We start from the raw sequence: 17875 nt of genomic DNA on the forward strand, positions 1-17875 counted from the left end.
GGGAAGAGCGAAGACCTCAGTACCTCTTGTGCCAAAGGAGCGGAGCTGGCCCAGGCTCTTCTCTGACTCTCCTGGAGGGGAAATGGGGGCGCAGTCCATCCAGTTCCCACCGGGAGAGTTGCCAACTCAACTCCCCCTCCCCAAGCTGATAGAGCTGAAGGCGAACTCCACGCCCTCCTCGCAAATCGAGAATCGTCCCCCCCCCCCCATTCTCACCTCCAAGGGCACAGGGCACTGCAAAGGCTGGTGAGTGGCGGCAGAAGCAGCAGTAGCGAAGTCTAAAGGAGACGACACATTTGAGTAAAAAGGTGCTGTTTCCCCAGAACCGCTAGACTGAGACCCCCTCCCCAAACTGTGAGGGGAGCTGAAAGTGGGAAAAAGAGGCATCCTTCCCCAACCCGGGCTCTGGACGCTCACCTGCCTGCAATCACTGAAGGCCGGGCAGCTCGTATTCGAGCAAGAAGCCACCCCGGACCCCGGGAGCCCGACGCGTCCTAGGGAGCCGAGCAGGCGCGGACGTAGCTGCAGCCTCCACCAGCGCCGTGGCGCCCCTCCTCAAGGTCCTACCCGCTCCTTCTGCTGACAGTCCCTGGCCCCACCTCAAGGGCGGGGCCTGACCGACTCCCTCGAGGCCACGCCTCCGCCCCGGCGCTCCCTCACACGTGACACAGGAGCCTCTTTGATGCTGCGCGCCATCTTGGTTCTGCCCGGAGAGTCCCTTACGAGGTGGCGGAGAGCCGAGGTTTTTACCCAACGCCAGTAAAGTTTCAGAGCCCAGCGGAGTCCTGCCTCCTTCCCAGTGAGGTGCAGCACATATCCCTTTGAACTTACCTTTGTCTCTAACCACCTGCTCTCTAAATTGGCCTCCGTACTGGCCTTGTAATTGTCTGCCAATGGTTCGTCACCTTTCTCTTGCGCCCATTTACTACTTTTACTCTGGTTGTACCCATTTTGTAAGTGGAGAAACCTAATCCAGATATATTTCCCTAGGGTGCACTTCAGTGAACTGTGTCGCTTGCCTGAATTCAGGTATTTGGCTGTGCTAACACTTACTATAAAATGAAATGTTTGTCTATTATATATACATAGTATGAAGACAGTCTCAATGCCAAAATTCCTGAGAAATTTTGGTTAAATCTGTACGTTTTCTTGAATTGCTCCTTACCCTGTCACCTGTGGCTATTAATGCATCTTTCCCATCTAGTTTGTGAAGTATCATCACAGTGCCTACTCAATCCTTTCCAATACCCAGTACACACTGCTACAAGTGTGAAAGATTTTTATATACATGCCATGTGTACAGACTTATACACACACATGTTCTATATCAGCAACAAATGCTGTAGTTGAGATCAGTGGCACATATAACCATTAATTTTTTTCTTTCCTGCAATATATTCACCTTTTGGCTTAGTTTCCTTGTATCTTTGGTAGAAGGCAGGAAAATCTGAGTAATTCTGATTTATTTGAGGGGTAAGAAATGAAGCTAAGTATTTTGTTTGTCTGACCCTTAGAGCAAAATCAAGGTACATATTTAAGGAAGTGACAAGTACAAAGCAGTTTTTACAAAAGCAGTTCAGAAAGTTCCAACTCTTCTCCAGGTAGTTTCAGGTTCTCATCAAAAGGAAATCCCTGAGACACTTCATATCCTTTCACTAATGAATCAGGAATCATCCTAGAAAAGGCAACTCAGTCAGTGCAGAGGGAAGGCTGAAGCCATGATAACCTTTGATAACATACTTTACCAAGTGTCTGTCAATATTACACTAAGAGAACAGCTGAGGCAATATCATCATACCATGGAGTTTCATACAAAAACTAGGAAGATCAGTCAGAACACAATTATTAAGCCGAATTTATTTCACTCCCCTTCTAAAAGTGACTCCTAAATGGGGGACACAAAATCCACCAGGACAACTCCCTTCTGCTCCATGGCATCTTTAATTCAGGGAACTAGGGACTGTGTGCTTCTCTCCTCTTGCCTCAAAGAGGCAACTTCTGATTGTAGAGATGGTGCATATTGTTCAGGGGTTTTTTGTTTTTATCATTTAACTGTCCAAATTCTGGTTTTCACTGACCCAGGCTCACTTTCTGTGTGAACAGCTTGAGTACCACCCTCAGTGCAGGGTAAGGTTAGCTGTTAGCAGCTGTATTAAGCAGGTGCTTCCTAAGAATATTCTTTAAATAGCAGGGGGTAGGGAATGGTAAGGAAAAAAACAACACACTAATTTAGCAGTCAAGCTCATGATAATAACTACCCCCATGAGGTTTTCATGTTTAAAGAATATGGTCGTGATGCCACCTCTAGCTAACATCCAGCTCCCTAGCTAATTTGGGTGGGGGGCAGGTGGGAGGAGACAAGCAGCAAACTTATCTTGTTAGCAGAAACAAAACAAAAACATGATCCTCTTCTCAGAGTACACAAGCTATACCAAGTCCTCTCACCAAGAGGACATGAGCATTTCTGCAGGGATAAAAGGCCAAGCTCTCATAGGCAGCACAGGGCAGAGCAGAGCAAAGGAGTCACTGAATTCTTATAGTGCAGGAGTCTGGTTTCAATATGAGAATGCAATTTTTTAATGACCTTCATAATAAATGCCCTTCTAACAATTCAATGAAAATATCACTATCCTTCCTGCAATAACTGTCTTGATTTGTTTTACATTTTACTTGGAAACACATATTTAAAAGATTCTTTCATCAATCTTATGTAACTTTTAGGCTGATCAGGGATAAGGTATACCACAATCAACTTTTTACTCACCCTTTTACTCTTTCTATCTATGTACACTCTGCCTGCTCCCCTGTGCCACCATCTACCACAAGAATAATGAGACTGACCTTTTAAATTGTGGCACAGCAAAAGGACCTGGGTCAGAATTCTGGCTCTGCCACTTATTGGATAGTATGGCCTTGGGTAAGTCACTGATTCAGCTTTTTCAGCCAGAGAATGGGAATAGTATCACCTACCTTGCAGGATTGTGAGAACTAGAGATATTATGAAAAGTTCCTAGTGTAGCACAAAATCATTATCATTACTATCAGCTTCATGCAAAAAAAAAAAATACCTAAAATCCAAAACTGGCAGAAAAATATTTATGTGACAAATATTTTTAAAGAAAGATACACAAGTCAATCTCATAAGTTTATGAAAACCCTGTCACCTGCTTTATTTCTAGAGAGGGGTAAAGGGAGAAGAGGAAATATTCACTTGAATTTGAGGGGCAGCTAAATTGGAAGCAACAGTAGCAACAATTTTAAGCCTCTAAGGTTACTCTGATCCATAAGGGAATGCTGAAATTTCCTTGTTTGGAGATTTAAGAGTTTAATTTTCCCCTAAAGCGAGATCATCCACTCTGGCTGGGATAAAAGAATAAAGAACAAACTCAGTAGCACCAAATGGGGTTTAACACAGAAAATAGGGCCAGGTTTCACCTTTCAAATGCAAAATTTTACATTAAAATATGTTTATAAATCATAATGTTTTTACTCCTGATTCAATCCTTCTCCTTCCCCTAGAAGGAGCCCCAGAAACCTGAAGAGCATGTGCATTACTGACCAGATATACAATCAGCTGCCCCTTCCAAACTGGAATCTGATTACAAATGGACTGGCCTAGCTCAGGGCTGCCCTCAGTGACGGGAAGCAGTATCTATGCCCTCAGGGAGAATGGATACTGAGGATGCCACCAGTCAAAAAGTCGAATGCTGTGCACTGGGTCCAGGATGACTTGCACACCCTGTTCACTGCGCAGTTTCCGACCTCCATGGACAGGAGAATCTTGGAACACCAGTCTCACTCGATGATGCCGCATGTCCGTGCTCACATTGATAGTAAACTGGGAGGGAAAAATAAATTCGGTACTCAAATTAAACAACCTTGTTTTCCTATGACTCACTCTAAAATGAGACAATCTAGAAAACTGACATGAACTAGGCCACAAAATAATCTCTAAGTTATACCAACAGCACTATACTATCTTTCTATGCAAAGATATTAAAAATTAAGGGTGATTTTTATAAGTTTTTCTTAGCTTCATATATTTAAACTGTGCTAAAGAAAGCCTCTCAAATGGCTGAACAAATTAGGACACATGCACATAGACTACCTTAATGACAATTTTAAAAAACTGGATTAGAGCTATAAGAGATGACTTGAAGGGATTCTGATGAGATATTATTGAGCAAGTTAAGCAAGATGCATGAAACTGGTCTGATCACATTGTTTTGGAAAACAAACCACAAAATCTCTAAATGTTTATGTATACGTAAATCTGTATAGAATTCTAAGAGTAGGAAGTATATGGAGTATAAGTATATAAATAAGTCATTAATGTGGCTTAATGAGAGATGCCTACAATAAAAACAGATATATGACATAATCTCAATTATACAAAATTATTTAAGAGAGTGGGTATATACATGTATTGAATATATATTAACAGATACATTAAAGAACAGTTCCCCAAAAGTTAACTGCAGTTATAGGATAGCGGAAGTCTAAGTCACCTTCACTGTTCTCAATGTGTTTATGTATTATTTAAATTCTTCACATGAAGTATGAATTATTTATTTTACCATTAAAAAAAGAATAATGCTATTTTCAATGTGGAGGGGGAAACATATCTCTGAACATAAGCTTAAAATACAGAGAAGATAAATTACATGAACTCACCAGTTGCCAATCCAGTTAAAAATGTTAAAAACACGGAAAATACACCAGAAGCATATTTGTTGTTTACTAATCTAATTCTTAGCTAAAATCTAATTCTTAGCTAAACCTTGAATAGTCAGAGCATCACACAAAAGACAGAGCTGGTAACGCTACATTTTAATATTCCATTTATGATACCACACGCATGCCTCAGGTCCTGACATACTGTGTTCATGTATAAGCTTCTTCATTAACCTTAATGGGATAATGTTTCTCAAACATTAATGAGCACTACACAGGAGATGCAAAAACATTCTGTTCACTATAGAGAAGGAAACAGAAGTAAAATATTCTCAGACATAATTAACTTCACAAATATGTCTGTTCCTAGTATACAAGTCTGCTTTCAGATTTTGTTTAAAATTATTCTTCAAAGATTTCTTCCTCAATGGTTAAATTTACAAATTTCTTTCAAACCCTAAGTATAGTGAGTCTATGAAAGAGCTGAGGATGACATCCTGTCTCCACTTACCAGGGTAAATATCATTCCCATGACAATTGGAATAAAGATGAAATTGAGGGTGGTGACCTGCAGTAGGCAGCAGTCCTGGTCTGGGTTGGTATGAACATCTTCATACTGAATGGGAGGCTGCAATCCTCCCATACACTTGCTCTTTAATCTAGGGGACTGAAGAGAATTAAGAATTACTCTAATGGGTTAGAGAAAATGTTTATGGCTCTAAGACTCCACCAATGAAAATGGTATGGCTTAACTAAAGCTGCTGAGATCCATTTTTCTGTTATCTCTTCTCTCTTTAATATACATATCAGTTTCTATACAGATCAAGGAAAATCTGACCTTTGAAAGACATGGAAACACATTTGGATGAGAAATGTGACAGTGGGTGCTTCATTTAGATGGTGTTTCCTACCATCTGGCAAGACATGGAAACTTATAGCTCTATCAGAGGCCCTCCAATGTTTGAGAGATCACAAATTCCTTGTGACTTGTCAGACTCCAAAGAACATCTGCTGCACAAAAAGGGATGGAAGCAGAAGTGGCCATCTAATTCCAGGCATCATAAAACAAGAGTCACAACTCTCAGAGCTAGAGGAAATCTTAGCATTCACTTTCCTGCAGCAGCTCTGGTCTTGGCTTGTATACACTGTGAAGATTGCCCCTCAGTTCCCTCCCAAAAAGCTGCTATGGTGGACTCTCTACCAACATCTAATGGATATCATAGATTGTGGACATCTTATTAAAAGCAAATGATCAGAGCCAAAATTCATCCCTAGAACCGTGTTTTTGAAAAATCAATGTAAAAATATGATTTACTTTAAATACAAACTTATCTGGAACACACTTGTCATCAAGTGAGGGATAACTGTAATTCTATTTGTAATGTGTCACCTCAGTGAGATACTAAGTATGGGAGACAGGTGGAGGAAATGAGGCTGCTGAGGACAAGAAGTAAAGACATGCAGAAGAGATCCTCACTGTAGCCAAGATCTCAGGTACAGTCCAAGAAAAAGGCAGAGATAAAGGTGCAATAGTATCTACTCTTCTTATAGACTCTTGGCAGTCCCTCTCCCCATGGCTTGCCCAAACTGCCTCAGATATAAAACCATATGAAGTATTGTTGTTTACAAATACATTTGCTTTGAAAAACAAAAAAATTCTTAGTCAAATAACCTCAGTACATTGTTATAACAAGTTTTTCCCTTTTCCCCACTTTTAAAGTCTTCAAATATATAGAAAAGTTAACAAAACCATGCAATAAACTCCTGTATACCCTTTACCACTGGATATTTTGCCACGTTTGTTTTCTCTCTCCCTCACCTCTCATTTTATATATATTCACATATTAAGAAAAAAAAAACCACATGAACTCTTGGGGTAGGGGAGGCAAAGCCATTTGAAAGTAACACTGGCATTCCACCCTTATTCAACATGAATAAAGATACATATATAACTTAGTAACATGATCACACCTAAGAAAATTAACAATAATTTCATGTAATCTAATATCCAGGGCATCCTCATATTTCTTTAATTGTACCAAAAATGTCTTTTATTGCTCTTTGTTCATTAATCCAGGATCCACTCAAGGTTTATTTACTCTTTGCATTAAGCTATTAAATCTTTGTGCCTCTTTCACACAAAACAGTTCTTTCTTTCATTTTTATGACATTATATGTTTTAATGTGTATTATCTGATTTTAATGAGGCAATTTTATGTCTAGTAAAATTAGAGTAAGCTATTACCTGAAAAGCAAAGAGATGATAAAAGCACACACCTGCTTTTTGAACTTGAAGTTGAATTCCCACATTGGCTCCTGTCTGTTCCCAACAATCTTTCTGCACCAGAAAAGTAAGCACTGTAAGGAAATAAAAATAACCTTTCTGTTTGCTAGCACTAAAGCCAGCCACGGTCCCAATGCTGAGATTTCACTTTGGCACGGATAGAAACCCCCACCTCCCCCGCACCACCACTACAATTTGACACTGGTGCAACATGAAAAGAGACAATCCCAAGGCTATTCAGTAAAGAGAAGAGGTACCAATATAAGTCAACCTCAGATGCTATTGAGGTCAACCCCTATTGTTCTCATCTTTAAAGACAGAAACATGGTCTCTAGAGACTGGGGCATTATCTGATTCAGCAGGCCACTCCTCTATATTAAAATATAAGGGCAGCCAGTAGCCACCAGACAAGATGATAACAAAGCCATAAGGCAGGCAGAGACAGCCAGCCCTGTACGTAATAGGAGCAAACCACTCAGGACCTTCTGGGAGCAGACAGCCGGTATGGAAACTACAGAGGTGAGCTGAATTCAGTCTAGAGTAAGCCCCTCAAGGAAAGTCAGGCTACAGCTAGGGTTAACACAAGAAGTTAAGTACCTCCCAGGGGATAAGGGGTGGGTCGTCCGCCGTGCCAGCTGTCCTGCCCTTCAGACATGCCCTGTAGGTCCTGCTGTTCCATCAAAAATAATGGGCTTGGCTTTAAGGGGCAAACACTTCTGCTGCCAACACAACGGCTCCAGTGTCCCACACAAGCTATGCTACTGAAAAGAGAGAGAGGGAGAATCAAATACGAAAAGGTGGAGTCCAGGAACATGGGACAACTTCCCTTAGGCATGCTGGCAACTTCCTGAATGCCATGCGATGTGGTTATACTAGCAAGGCCATGCATGGGACACCTGCCACTGCAGGTCCCACATCCTCTTCAGAAGATCTCTAACAACAGGTACAAAAGCAGCAGACAGGTAGCCTAGCCTTCCTGTCTGGATTAAGACCTTAGTTATCACCACCTTGATTTTAGCCACTTAAAAGTCACTTTTTTAGTCCACTTAAAAAACTTAATATACAATTATAAGAATATGAAGACATGGGTATTTTAGATTTAGGCAGTAGCACTTGCATTGTGCACTGGAGCCGCGAGGATGTGTCAAGCATGAGGAGTTTGCCTAACGCTGCTCTGCTCCCAACAATTGATTCACCCCTAGCATGGTTAGCTTTGGGATGATCCCCACCTCACCTGACAAGATCAAATGTTTTTTGGGGGAGAAAAACTATAAATGTGAAATGATACACTGTCCACTCATATTACAAGGAGAAGGAATGAAATTCTACTCACCCAGCATTCTAATCCTGCCCTAAATCCATCAGCTAGTGTGACATTAAATTGGCTCAGCCAATGGCCCTGACCACCTCAGTTTGCAACCCTGGGGGGAACCATGATGATCTCGAATCAACAGTTCCCTTTTAATCAATATGTATCAGGTAGAATGTTACCACACTAGAGCTGAACTAGGGGAAAAGAATCATTATGTAACATCCAAAGCATAAAAACAAAACAGAAGAGAACAGGAAGTGCCACAGAACACCAGACTTTGGGTAGGAACAGAGTAATAAAAGTTATTAACAAACGCAAAAGATACAAAATTTAGACAATAGTATTAGTTGAATGAGAAAAAGGCCGAGACATCAACTTGCCTAAACGATCATATATGCTATACTAGTCTAGCTTGGCAAAGATGTGTTCACTAGATATTTCATTATGGCAAAAAAAAAGGAGAGAATGGACCAAAGGCTTATAGACCTACTTACAAATCAGAAGAATGCTAGAACCTTGAATACAATGTACAAATATAAACTACTGGGGAAATTCCAAGATATAAGGAAAGGCCTAGAACACAGTAAGAATTTTAGAGGGCTAAAGTCTATGAGTGGAAGTACCTTATAGTCTCTGAAACAACCCACCCCTGAGCCTGGCAATAGTGGGCACTTTGCAAATGCTGAAGAAGTCCACACCAGAATCTTTTAAGGTTAACAAGAAAGTGGAAATCCAGATGTCAAGGTCACATTAGAAAAAGAAAATTAGTAAGTTGTTTTATATCTTTGTATCATGATTTAAAGCACCTTTTAAGAATTATAGTTTACATCTACCATTTGAGTTGTGTTCTTCCTAGCCCAAACCATCAAACCATCTAAACCATCTAAAGTGGCCCAATGTATAAGGGGCATGAAGATAAATTAAAATAAAGAGAATAAGGAATATGCTAAAAGCACAAGAAAGCTTTAAGGTAAAGATAACATGAGCCAACACAGCACAGCAGGAATGTCTTGGGAGAAGAGATACCCATGAGCTCTGAAAGTTTACATTAGTCCCTTAGCAGCCTGGTACCTATGGCCCTAGACCACCCCATCAAGGAAGCTGGAAACAAGCCATGATAACAGGCCCATTATACAAGAGTCCATTTGTTAAACCCCAACACTAATTGTCACTTACTTTGGAATTCTTTAATGTGCTAGGAGTGCTTTCTGGAATGGCTGGATTCTTGGAGATTCGAGCAGCAAATGGCTCATACATATGGTACAGAGATCGGATCACACATGCCCGGAGACAGCGCAGCTTCTCCATTGACTCTGGTCGCAGGCGCAAAGGCAGAGAGGCATCCAGCGTGTAGTGCCTAAAACATGACACATTACTCCTACTAATAAGTGACCTCTCTCTTCTGCTCTAGGCCAGTCTCCTAGGACTCCTAGGCTCAGTACAAATTTTACTATACTATTCCACTGGCCAGTAGTTAGTTTGTCCCTAGTGCTCTCACATACACACACACAAATCACTATCTCCTTCACTTCTTAGCTACTTTTGCGTCTCTTCTATGCAAAACCCAATATACCTTGTAATCCTGCACTCCTCTATTCATTTAAAAATTTTAAATCCTCACTATTTCACTTTAAAAAGGGGGCAAGTCTCTGACTTTATACCAGTACAATATTCTTCAGCTGCTCAAAAAGAACCTGCACTGGGGAAGATCCACCAAGTTCTCCTGTCACATGTCTCAGAAAGTTCTCTACTCCCTGATACCTCACCATCCCCTTCCACCACATTCTTACTGACGATTTATAATCTTCACTACACTTCTAACCCTGCATCAAAAGTCAGCCCTCTTACTAATCACATCATTCACTCCCTCTTCACCACTACTATACACAGAGCAGCATAACTACAAAGACTATATGATACTTCAAGATGACTAGCAAATCTAAGAAACAACAAATCCAGTTGCAAAGATAAACAGATGGGCATCTATAACTTCTGAAAATTCTAGCTAAGATAAACCGCTGAAGAAAAGTTGGTAACCATAGGGAAGACAATTACCAGATGAATTAATAATATCAATTTTAAATTAAAGAGGAGCTCAAGGAATTCAAAGCTAGGTTCATGCCCAGGCATGCAGTAGAGAAAGTGAGAAGAGGTCACCATCCAGAGAGTAGCTCCAAATCAAAAACAACAAGAAATAAGCTACACAGATAACAGTGAGCTCTCTGTGGTCGCACCTTCGGTACAACCTGGTCCAAAAGGCAGCAGTGCAAGTGACAGTCCAGGCATTCTTACAAATCAGGGAAAAATTCACAATGTCCTCAGGACGGATATAGGAGGCCAGTAAGAGCCAAATATCCATGGGATACTCTTCTCCTCCAGCCCCATCCAGATCTTCTGAAACAGAAAAAAGAACTATAACTTTTGACCTTCTATTATATGCACATATAAAGATCCCCAATCATTTCAATTCTCCCAGGGCTTGCACAGTTAAGAAAATGGTTTAAATAGGTCCAAGGAAGCCTCTCAAACTCATCATTTCCTGCTTATTCTAGCTGCTGAAAACTTTTGTTTCCTGTTGCCCAAGTGAATAGGTCTTGTTCTTAAGGCCTTTATTTAACCACTATTTACATACTATTTTGAAGTTTTCAAAGTACCTTTGCATACATTATATCATTCAACTATAATAATTTTTCAGTGGAAATAAGGAAAATATTATTGTGTCCATTTTACTGTAAGAAAACAGAACGTTGCACGTATTCAAGGTAAACAGAACCCAGTTTTCTCCCAAGTCCAGCTTTTCACTATAAATTCTGCCCTTGATTTCCCTTGCAGTTCCCGTCCACCAAACATTTTCTTCAATTCAGTCATTTAAAAAATAAAACTGATTTTAAGATGGTATGAGGAAACCTCAAAGTACAAACTAAATTAAAAAAACCAAGTAAGTTACAGTGTATTTTCATTACTCAGTAATTGCCTTAGATATGTGTCTTCTGGTTTCTTCTTGTTTCATTGTCAGCTTGATCTACAATTCTGGCCACAAGCATCCAGTATTCAAGGATACCCTGTGATAATGTATCCCCACCTCTTCCTCCTTCAGACCTCATTAGGATTAATTCTCTTGACCCTGAGGTCCACTATACATGTCAGGTTCAAATAAAAATTCACACTCCACAGAGATACCAGAATCGGGGCTAACCATAATCTTTAATTGAGACTTAGTTATATAGCTATCCAAAACACAGCTTTTTTCTTTCTGTTTCCTGAGCAGAAAAGCCCCTACAACTACCTCCCTGAAGCTGCCTCTGCTTTTCTAGCTGCTTCCTGCAGCTCTATGACTCAATCAGGTTCTTGCATTAGGTTCTTCGTAACAGAGATCAATGCTTCTAAAACAACATCGTCTTTTTTGGTTCTTATGCTTCTTGAAATCTCCAGTAACCATTTAAGGCTCAGCCTACCACATTTGGGGCCCCCTTCTCCCACATTAAATCTCTCTCTAAAAGAGAAGGCAAACAACTATCAGAATTTCCTCCACTGAGACCCATGAGGACTTTCACAAAGCAGAGTACTATTAAAAATTTTCTGTTCTTAGGGACAAAACTCAGTAATTATAAAAATTGCCAATGTTTTACACACAATTATTAAGAAATTTCAAAACGTAGGAAATGGAATCAGCAAAGGAAAGCTTCATGGAGATAAGTTATGAAGGACAAAAAATTTGATATTCATAGGTTAAGGGGAAAAGTATTCCAAGTGAAATAAACAGCTAACATGAAGCCTGGATATTTAAAAAAACAAAACACATGTGAGGGCAATAAAGAGACAAGTCTAACAAGATTTTGATGATATTAAGAAATTACTGTTGGGCTTCCTTGGTGGCACAGTGGTTAAGAATCCACCTGCCAATACAGGCCACACAGGTTTGAGCCCTGGTCCGGGAAGATCCCACATGCCGCAGAGCAACTAAGCACGTGTGCCACAACTACTGAGCCTGTGCTCTAGAGCCTACAAGCCACAGCTACCGAACCCGCGTGCCACAACTACTGAAGCCAGCGCGCCTAGAGCCCATGATCCTCAACAAGAGAAGCCACCACAGTGAGAAGCCTGCGCACCTCAATGAAGTATAGCCCCCACTTGCTGCAACTAGAGAAAGCCCACGCGCAGCAACGAAGGCCCAACACAACCAAAAATAAATAAATAAATTTTAAAAATAATAATAAAATAGCTTTAAAAAAAAAGAAATTACTAACTTTTTTAGATGTGATAATTTTTTTAAGAGCATTTATCTTTTGGTGATAACTACCAGAATATTTACAGATATAAAAATGGAATATCTGGAAATTGTTTCAAAATAATCAAGTGTGTATGGGGTGTGTGTGTGTGTGTGTGTGTGTGTGTGTGTGTGTGTGTGTGTTGAGGTGGGGGTGAGGGGGTAGTGGCTGAAACAAAAGTGACCATGAGTTGATAACTGAAGCTATGTAATAGCCACATTGGATTCATTACACTATTCTCTCTTCTTTTGTATATGTTTCATTTTTAAAAAGCTAAAAGAGGGGGAAAAAAAAGACCAGTTTGATGAGAATGAAGGACCCTAATGGGGGTAAAGTGCAGCAAGGAAGTAAAAGATGAATTATAGCTAAGAGCTTGTAAACCACAAATCATGTATCTGATAAGTGACTGGTCTCCTGAATACATAAGAATTCTTACAACTCAGTAATAAAAAGATAACCTAATGTAAAAATGAGTGAAGAATTTGAATAGACATTTCTCCAAAGAAGATACACAAAAGGCCAATAAGCACATAAAAAACGCTCAACACCATTAGCATGCAAATCAAAACCATGAGATACCACTTCACATCAACTAGAATGCCTATAGTTTAAAAAGTTAGACAATAACAAGTGTTGAGGAGGATGTGGAGAAACTGTAACTCTCATTCATTGCTGGTGGGAATATAAAACGGAAACTTCATAAAAAACTTGGCAGTTCCGCAAAAAGTTAAACATAGTTACCATGCGATCCAGCAATTTCACTCCTACCTGACAAAAATAAAAATATATGTTCACACAAAAACTTATCCATGAGTTTTCATAGTAGCATTTATGACAGTCAAATAAAAAGCAATAAAAAGGAATAAAGTACTGATATATGCTACAATATGGATGAACCTTGAAAACATTATGTTAAGTCAAAGAAGCCAGACGCAAAAGACCACATATTATATGATTTTGTTTATCTGAGATGCCCGGAATAGGCAAATCTGTAAGGACAGAAGTAGATTGGTGGTTGCCTGGGGGAAGGGATGGGTGGGAGAGAGTGTTGGGAGGGAATGAGGAATGATACTAATAGATTTGAGTTGATAGAAATGTTCTAAACTTAGATCATGTTGATGGCTACACAACTCTCTTGCACTGCTGGTGGGAATGTGAATTGGTACAGCCACTATGGAGAACAGTATGGAGATTCCTTAAAAAACTACAAACAGAACTACCATATGACCCAGCAATCCCACTACTGGGCATATACCCTGAGAAAACCATAATTCAAAAAGTCATGTACCAAAATGTTCATTGCAGCTCTATTTACAATAGCCAGGAGATGGAAGCAACCTAAGTGTCCATCATTGGATGAATGGATAAAGATGTTGTGGCACATATATACAATGGAATATTACTCAGCCATAAAAAGAAATGAAATTGAGTTATTTGTAGTAAGGTGGATGGACCTAGAGTCTGTCATACAGAGTGAAGTAAGTCAGAAAGAGAAAGACAAATACCGTATGCTAACATATATGGAATCTAAGGAAAAAAAAAGGTCATGAAGAACCTAGGAGTAAGACGGGAATAAAGACACAGAACTACTAGAGAATGGACTTGAGGATGTGGGGAGGGGGAAGGGTAAGCTGTGACAAAGTGAGAGAGTGGCATGGACATATATACACTACCAAACGTAAAACAGATAGCTAGTGGGAAGCAGCCGCATAGCACAGGGAGATCAGCTCGGGTGCTTTGTGACCACCTAGAGGGGTGAGACAGGGAGGGTGGGAGGGAGGGAGACGCAAGAGGGAAGAGATATGGGAATATATGTATATGTATAACTGATTCACTTTGTTATAAAGCAGAAACTAACACACCATTGTAAAGCAATTATACGCCAATAAAGATGTTAAAAAAAAAAACTCTGAGAACATACTAAAACTACTGCATTGTACACTTTAAAGAGATGAATTTTATCTCAATAAAGATGTTTTAAAAGTCTGTAAGCTCTTATGTGGAATGTGCTCAAAACCAAAAAGGAAAATCAAGAGAAATATCTAATACAATGGTGATGACAAGTAGGGATTTAAAGCAAGAAATTAAGGAACAAAGAAGTGTTAGGAATGTCTATTAACATTCTTGGTTCCGGAAAAGAGCGGTATCACTGACAATAATTGGTATAACTTCAAAGCAAAGTCAGTTCATTAATTTATTGATTATTTCAATATATTTTAACATATGCAAAAGTCTGTCATCTGATTCTCAAGTATAGGTGAAAGTTCTCACAGATCTGAGACCAAAAATACACATATCATTTATTACATTAGTTTCCTCCTAACTCTAGCTGATCATCAGAACCACTTTAGCTTTAAGAATTCTGGGCTCTACCCCAAGAGTCTGATTCCTTAAGTCTGGAGCAAACCAGTGAATGATGCATTGGCACATTGTATACCATTAGTTTACCTTTCTTTGTTTCATTTGTGTAAGTTTTATTGCCACTAATACATAAACATCACACATTTTTCTATTTCCTACAGTACCTACTAGACACAAAGCAGGCATTAACAATTGCAGAGCACTTAAAAGTCCACGATAATAATCTAACTTTCGCTGAAATGAAATTGGTTATATACAAACCACATATTTGGGAGAGAGAACATTTTTGTCACAACTCTGCTTCCTTACACATTCAGAAATGCAAAGGCTTTTTGCTTTCCTGTTGCTATATGGATTTTACCTGATAATGATATGTTCTCAATGAATGGCTACTACTGTTACCAATCTCCTTTCCTCTCAACTTTAGATATAAGTAGAAAGCCCTGGTATATTGAAGTCCTGTCCCACTAGAAAGATCCAAACTCTGGTTCTCCACTGGTATCACCTCTTGTGCTACTGAGAAAGTGACAGCTTCAAGTTATCACCACAGATAGGACTAATAATCCAAAAGAGAGTGAGCCCTGTACCTTTGTGCCTCTTGCTTTTCTTTTTTCTGGAGGCAGTTCTTTCATGGATGCTTTCCTCCTGGGCATCAATCTCATCACTGCTGTCAATGATGTCACAGGGCTCACCAGCCCCAGAGAAAGCTTCTACTGCAGGAACCTGGGAGGCTTCCAAGCCACAAAGAGATTTGACTAGAAGAAAATAAGAAGAGAATGAGATGGCAGAGTACCATGGCTTAGGCAGGATATCAGCATCCATACGGAAAAGAAAAAAGAAAACAAAAGCAAAAGCTGTGTGAGTCTGCTAAAGGAAGCTGAGAATCTTAAAAAATATATATATATAGCATTTTAAACACAAAAAATTGGAAAGTAATGAGCAAACTGACTCCAAAGTTGCAGAAACTGCTTCAGACCTGAAGAAAAAGGGAGTGAATTATTCTCCACTATAAACCCTTCAGGGTAAAAGCAAAAGGTGAATGCTATTTTCATTTGCATAAATTCTGAGGAGCAGTGTTTGAGAGGAATTTAACATTATTCCTGGGCTGGAGACAGTACATATCATGAAAACACAAGCTTCAAGGACCCCTGAGTAAGAAGCTTGAAAGTAAGAGAAGCATGAGAAAAGGAAAAGAATAAATAGTTCAAGGTTATTACACAAAGAAGCAAACAGCAGAGTTAAGTGGAGAATATATGTGAACAACAGGAATAAGATTAATAACCAGGAAGAAAGCAGTGGAAACCAAAGAAGAGTACGCAAAGTTTTTTGTTTGTTTGTTTGTTTGTTTATGGGAAGACAGAAATAAAATATTTCTGCTACGGAAACTGCTACTGCTCTTGACTAATCCTTCCCCTCCCCTTGAATATATGAGTAACCATCGAGGAGAGCAAGCATGTTTACGGGAAGACGCCTAAAGGATTGCAAGAAAAACATTGAGGCAGAATCCCAGGAAAATAAAGCACCTAGTTCTCTCTTCACTGAGTCTGAAAAGACTCGTCGGAAGCCTACCTTCCTGCTGAACAGCATTGGCGACGGCTTTCTTGACCCTTCCAGACCTCACGACGGCCGGATCCGAGTTGGCATAATCCGCCACAGTCACTGAAACACAGCACCAAACCTCAAAGGAGGAGGCCTTCTCTCCTCAGCTTCCTCCCCACCAAGATTTCCTGCTCACTCCAAGTCCCCAGTCCAGCCGCCCTCCCGTCGCAGGCAGGCGAGCATTCGCCTCGGTGCTGTCCAGCCCCCTCCCTGCTTCCAGCCCCAAGCCTTTCAACGCCCCCGCCCTCGCCCACCTCGCCCAGAGCAGGCGTCTTGGGCCCGGAACTTGAGTCGCTTTCCTCTCTTGGGCATGGCGACTGTGTCGGGGCGAGGCCGGGTTAGCGGGCCAGGACCCCGGGCCATGTTTCAGGCCAGAGAGCGGGAAGCAGGAGCCAAAGGCCAGCTCTGCCCGGCTCCGCAGCCATTCCGCTCCAGGACCGCAGCTCTCGCGAGGCTTTGGACAGGGCTCCGCGTCGCACTGGCGGCCAACCCCCCTCTTCAGAAACCAATCACCACCTGGTCTAGGCAGTACGTCATCATCCAGCGCCTAAGGGTCAACCTGCGTCTGGTTCCCTAAGGGTAGCTGGTGGTTCTGGGCAGTGTGGGTTTTTTTTATCATACGTCTTGTAAGGTGATTTGGTGTCTCAGACCCGAAACCCACAACCCCGTTGATTAGAACTGAGTTTACATTATGGTCTCCCCGATTTTTCTGCTACTGCCTCTGTCCACACTCCAGGTTCACTTCAGTATCCCAAAAGCACATCTATTGTCATCTTCGTGCTCCATCTCTCAGGCCACGTAGACATAGTCCAACATGGGTCTAAAAGAGTCTTAACTCTAATTTCTTATACAAAAGCTGTAAATTTCTGAATCCCAAAGCTGGGGGAGGGGCTCTTAAAAGTTTATTAATTTACCACCATACTCCAAACTTAATACTAGAAGGATCAATGAGGAAAGAATGGTGTCTTTGCTTTGTATTGAGAGAAAAAACCGAGCGAAGGTTACAGAACTGTGAGGGAGCAGGATCCTGGTCTAGTATCACCAGTACGAATAAGTTATTGTGTGTCCTAAGTTAGGTTCTTTGTCCTTCTAAGTTCTTTGCAGCTCCCAAAAGATGCTAATCCCTGGCTTGAGAAGCATGGTACTTAGGGACCAGGAATCCAAACTGTTGGACCCACCAGACAGTGCCACCCTAACATATTTAGAAGCAGACTTCTGTTTTTAATTACTTAATACATAGACATTCATTAGGCGCAAACCACTGGCCTTTTACTAACATCGTGTAACAGACTATCACTAGAGATGGTGCTAATAGGGTTGAATCAATTAGGAATTGTAATTGAAACTGAGTAATTGATTATAGTCGCGAACTATTCA

At 40.6% G+C, this 17875-nt stretch overlaps 1 protein-coding gene across 3 annotated transcripts; it reads right to left on the minus strand.

The window, feature by feature from the left end:
* Positions 1-3076: 3076 nt before the first annotated feature.
* Positions 3077-16975, minus strand: TMEM183A (transmembrane protein 183A). Of its 3 annotated transcripts, none has more exons than XM_032652756.1 (8): positions 16753-16975; positions 16469-16558; positions 15487-15654; positions 10505-10664; positions 9447-9627; positions 6952-7032; positions 5186-5341; positions 3077-3838 (listed from the first exon to the last, which is right to left on the minus strand). In XM_032652756.1, exons 1-8 carry the CDS (start codon positions 16859-16861, stop codon positions 3653-3655), a joined length of 1131 nt encoding a protein of 376 aa, XP_032508647.1. In that variant the 5' UTR covers positions 16862-16975; the 3' UTR covers positions 3077-3652. The 3 variants fall into 3 exon arrangements, with proteins under 3 accessions (XP_032508647.1, XP_032508657.1, XP_032508666.1); XM_032652766.1 differs by having other exon boundaries at positions 3142-3838; positions 10505-10661; positions 16753-16942; XM_032652775.1 differs by lacking the exon at positions 3077-3838 and having other exon boundaries at positions 5205-5341; positions 6952-7012; positions 16753-16942.
* Between the last annotated feature and the right edge of the window lie 900 nt (positions 16976-17875).

Source organism: Phocoena sinus, chromosome 1 (genome assembly GCF_008692025.1).
Source record: "Phocoena sinus isolate mPhoSin1 chromosome 1, mPhoSin1.pri, whole genome shotgun sequence".
In the NCBI taxonomy this organism is placed as follows: Eukaryota; Metazoa; Chordata; class Mammalia; order Artiodactyla; family Phocoenidae; genus Phocoena; species Phocoena sinus.

Coding starts and splice junctions, on each gene's coding strand:
- TMEM183A (XM_032652756.1), bottom strand. CDS start 16,861: ATGGCCCGGGGTCCTGGCCCGCTAACCCGGCCTCGCCCCGACACAGTC. Junction 10,665..15,486: donor GAAAAGCAAGAGGCACAAAG/GTACAGGGCTCA, acceptor TTTCTGTTTCAG/AAGATCTGGATGGGGCTGGA. Junction 3,839..5,185: donor TGGGAATGATATTTACCCTG/GTAAGTGGAGAC, acceptor TTTCCCTCCCAG/TTTACTATCAATGTGAGCAC.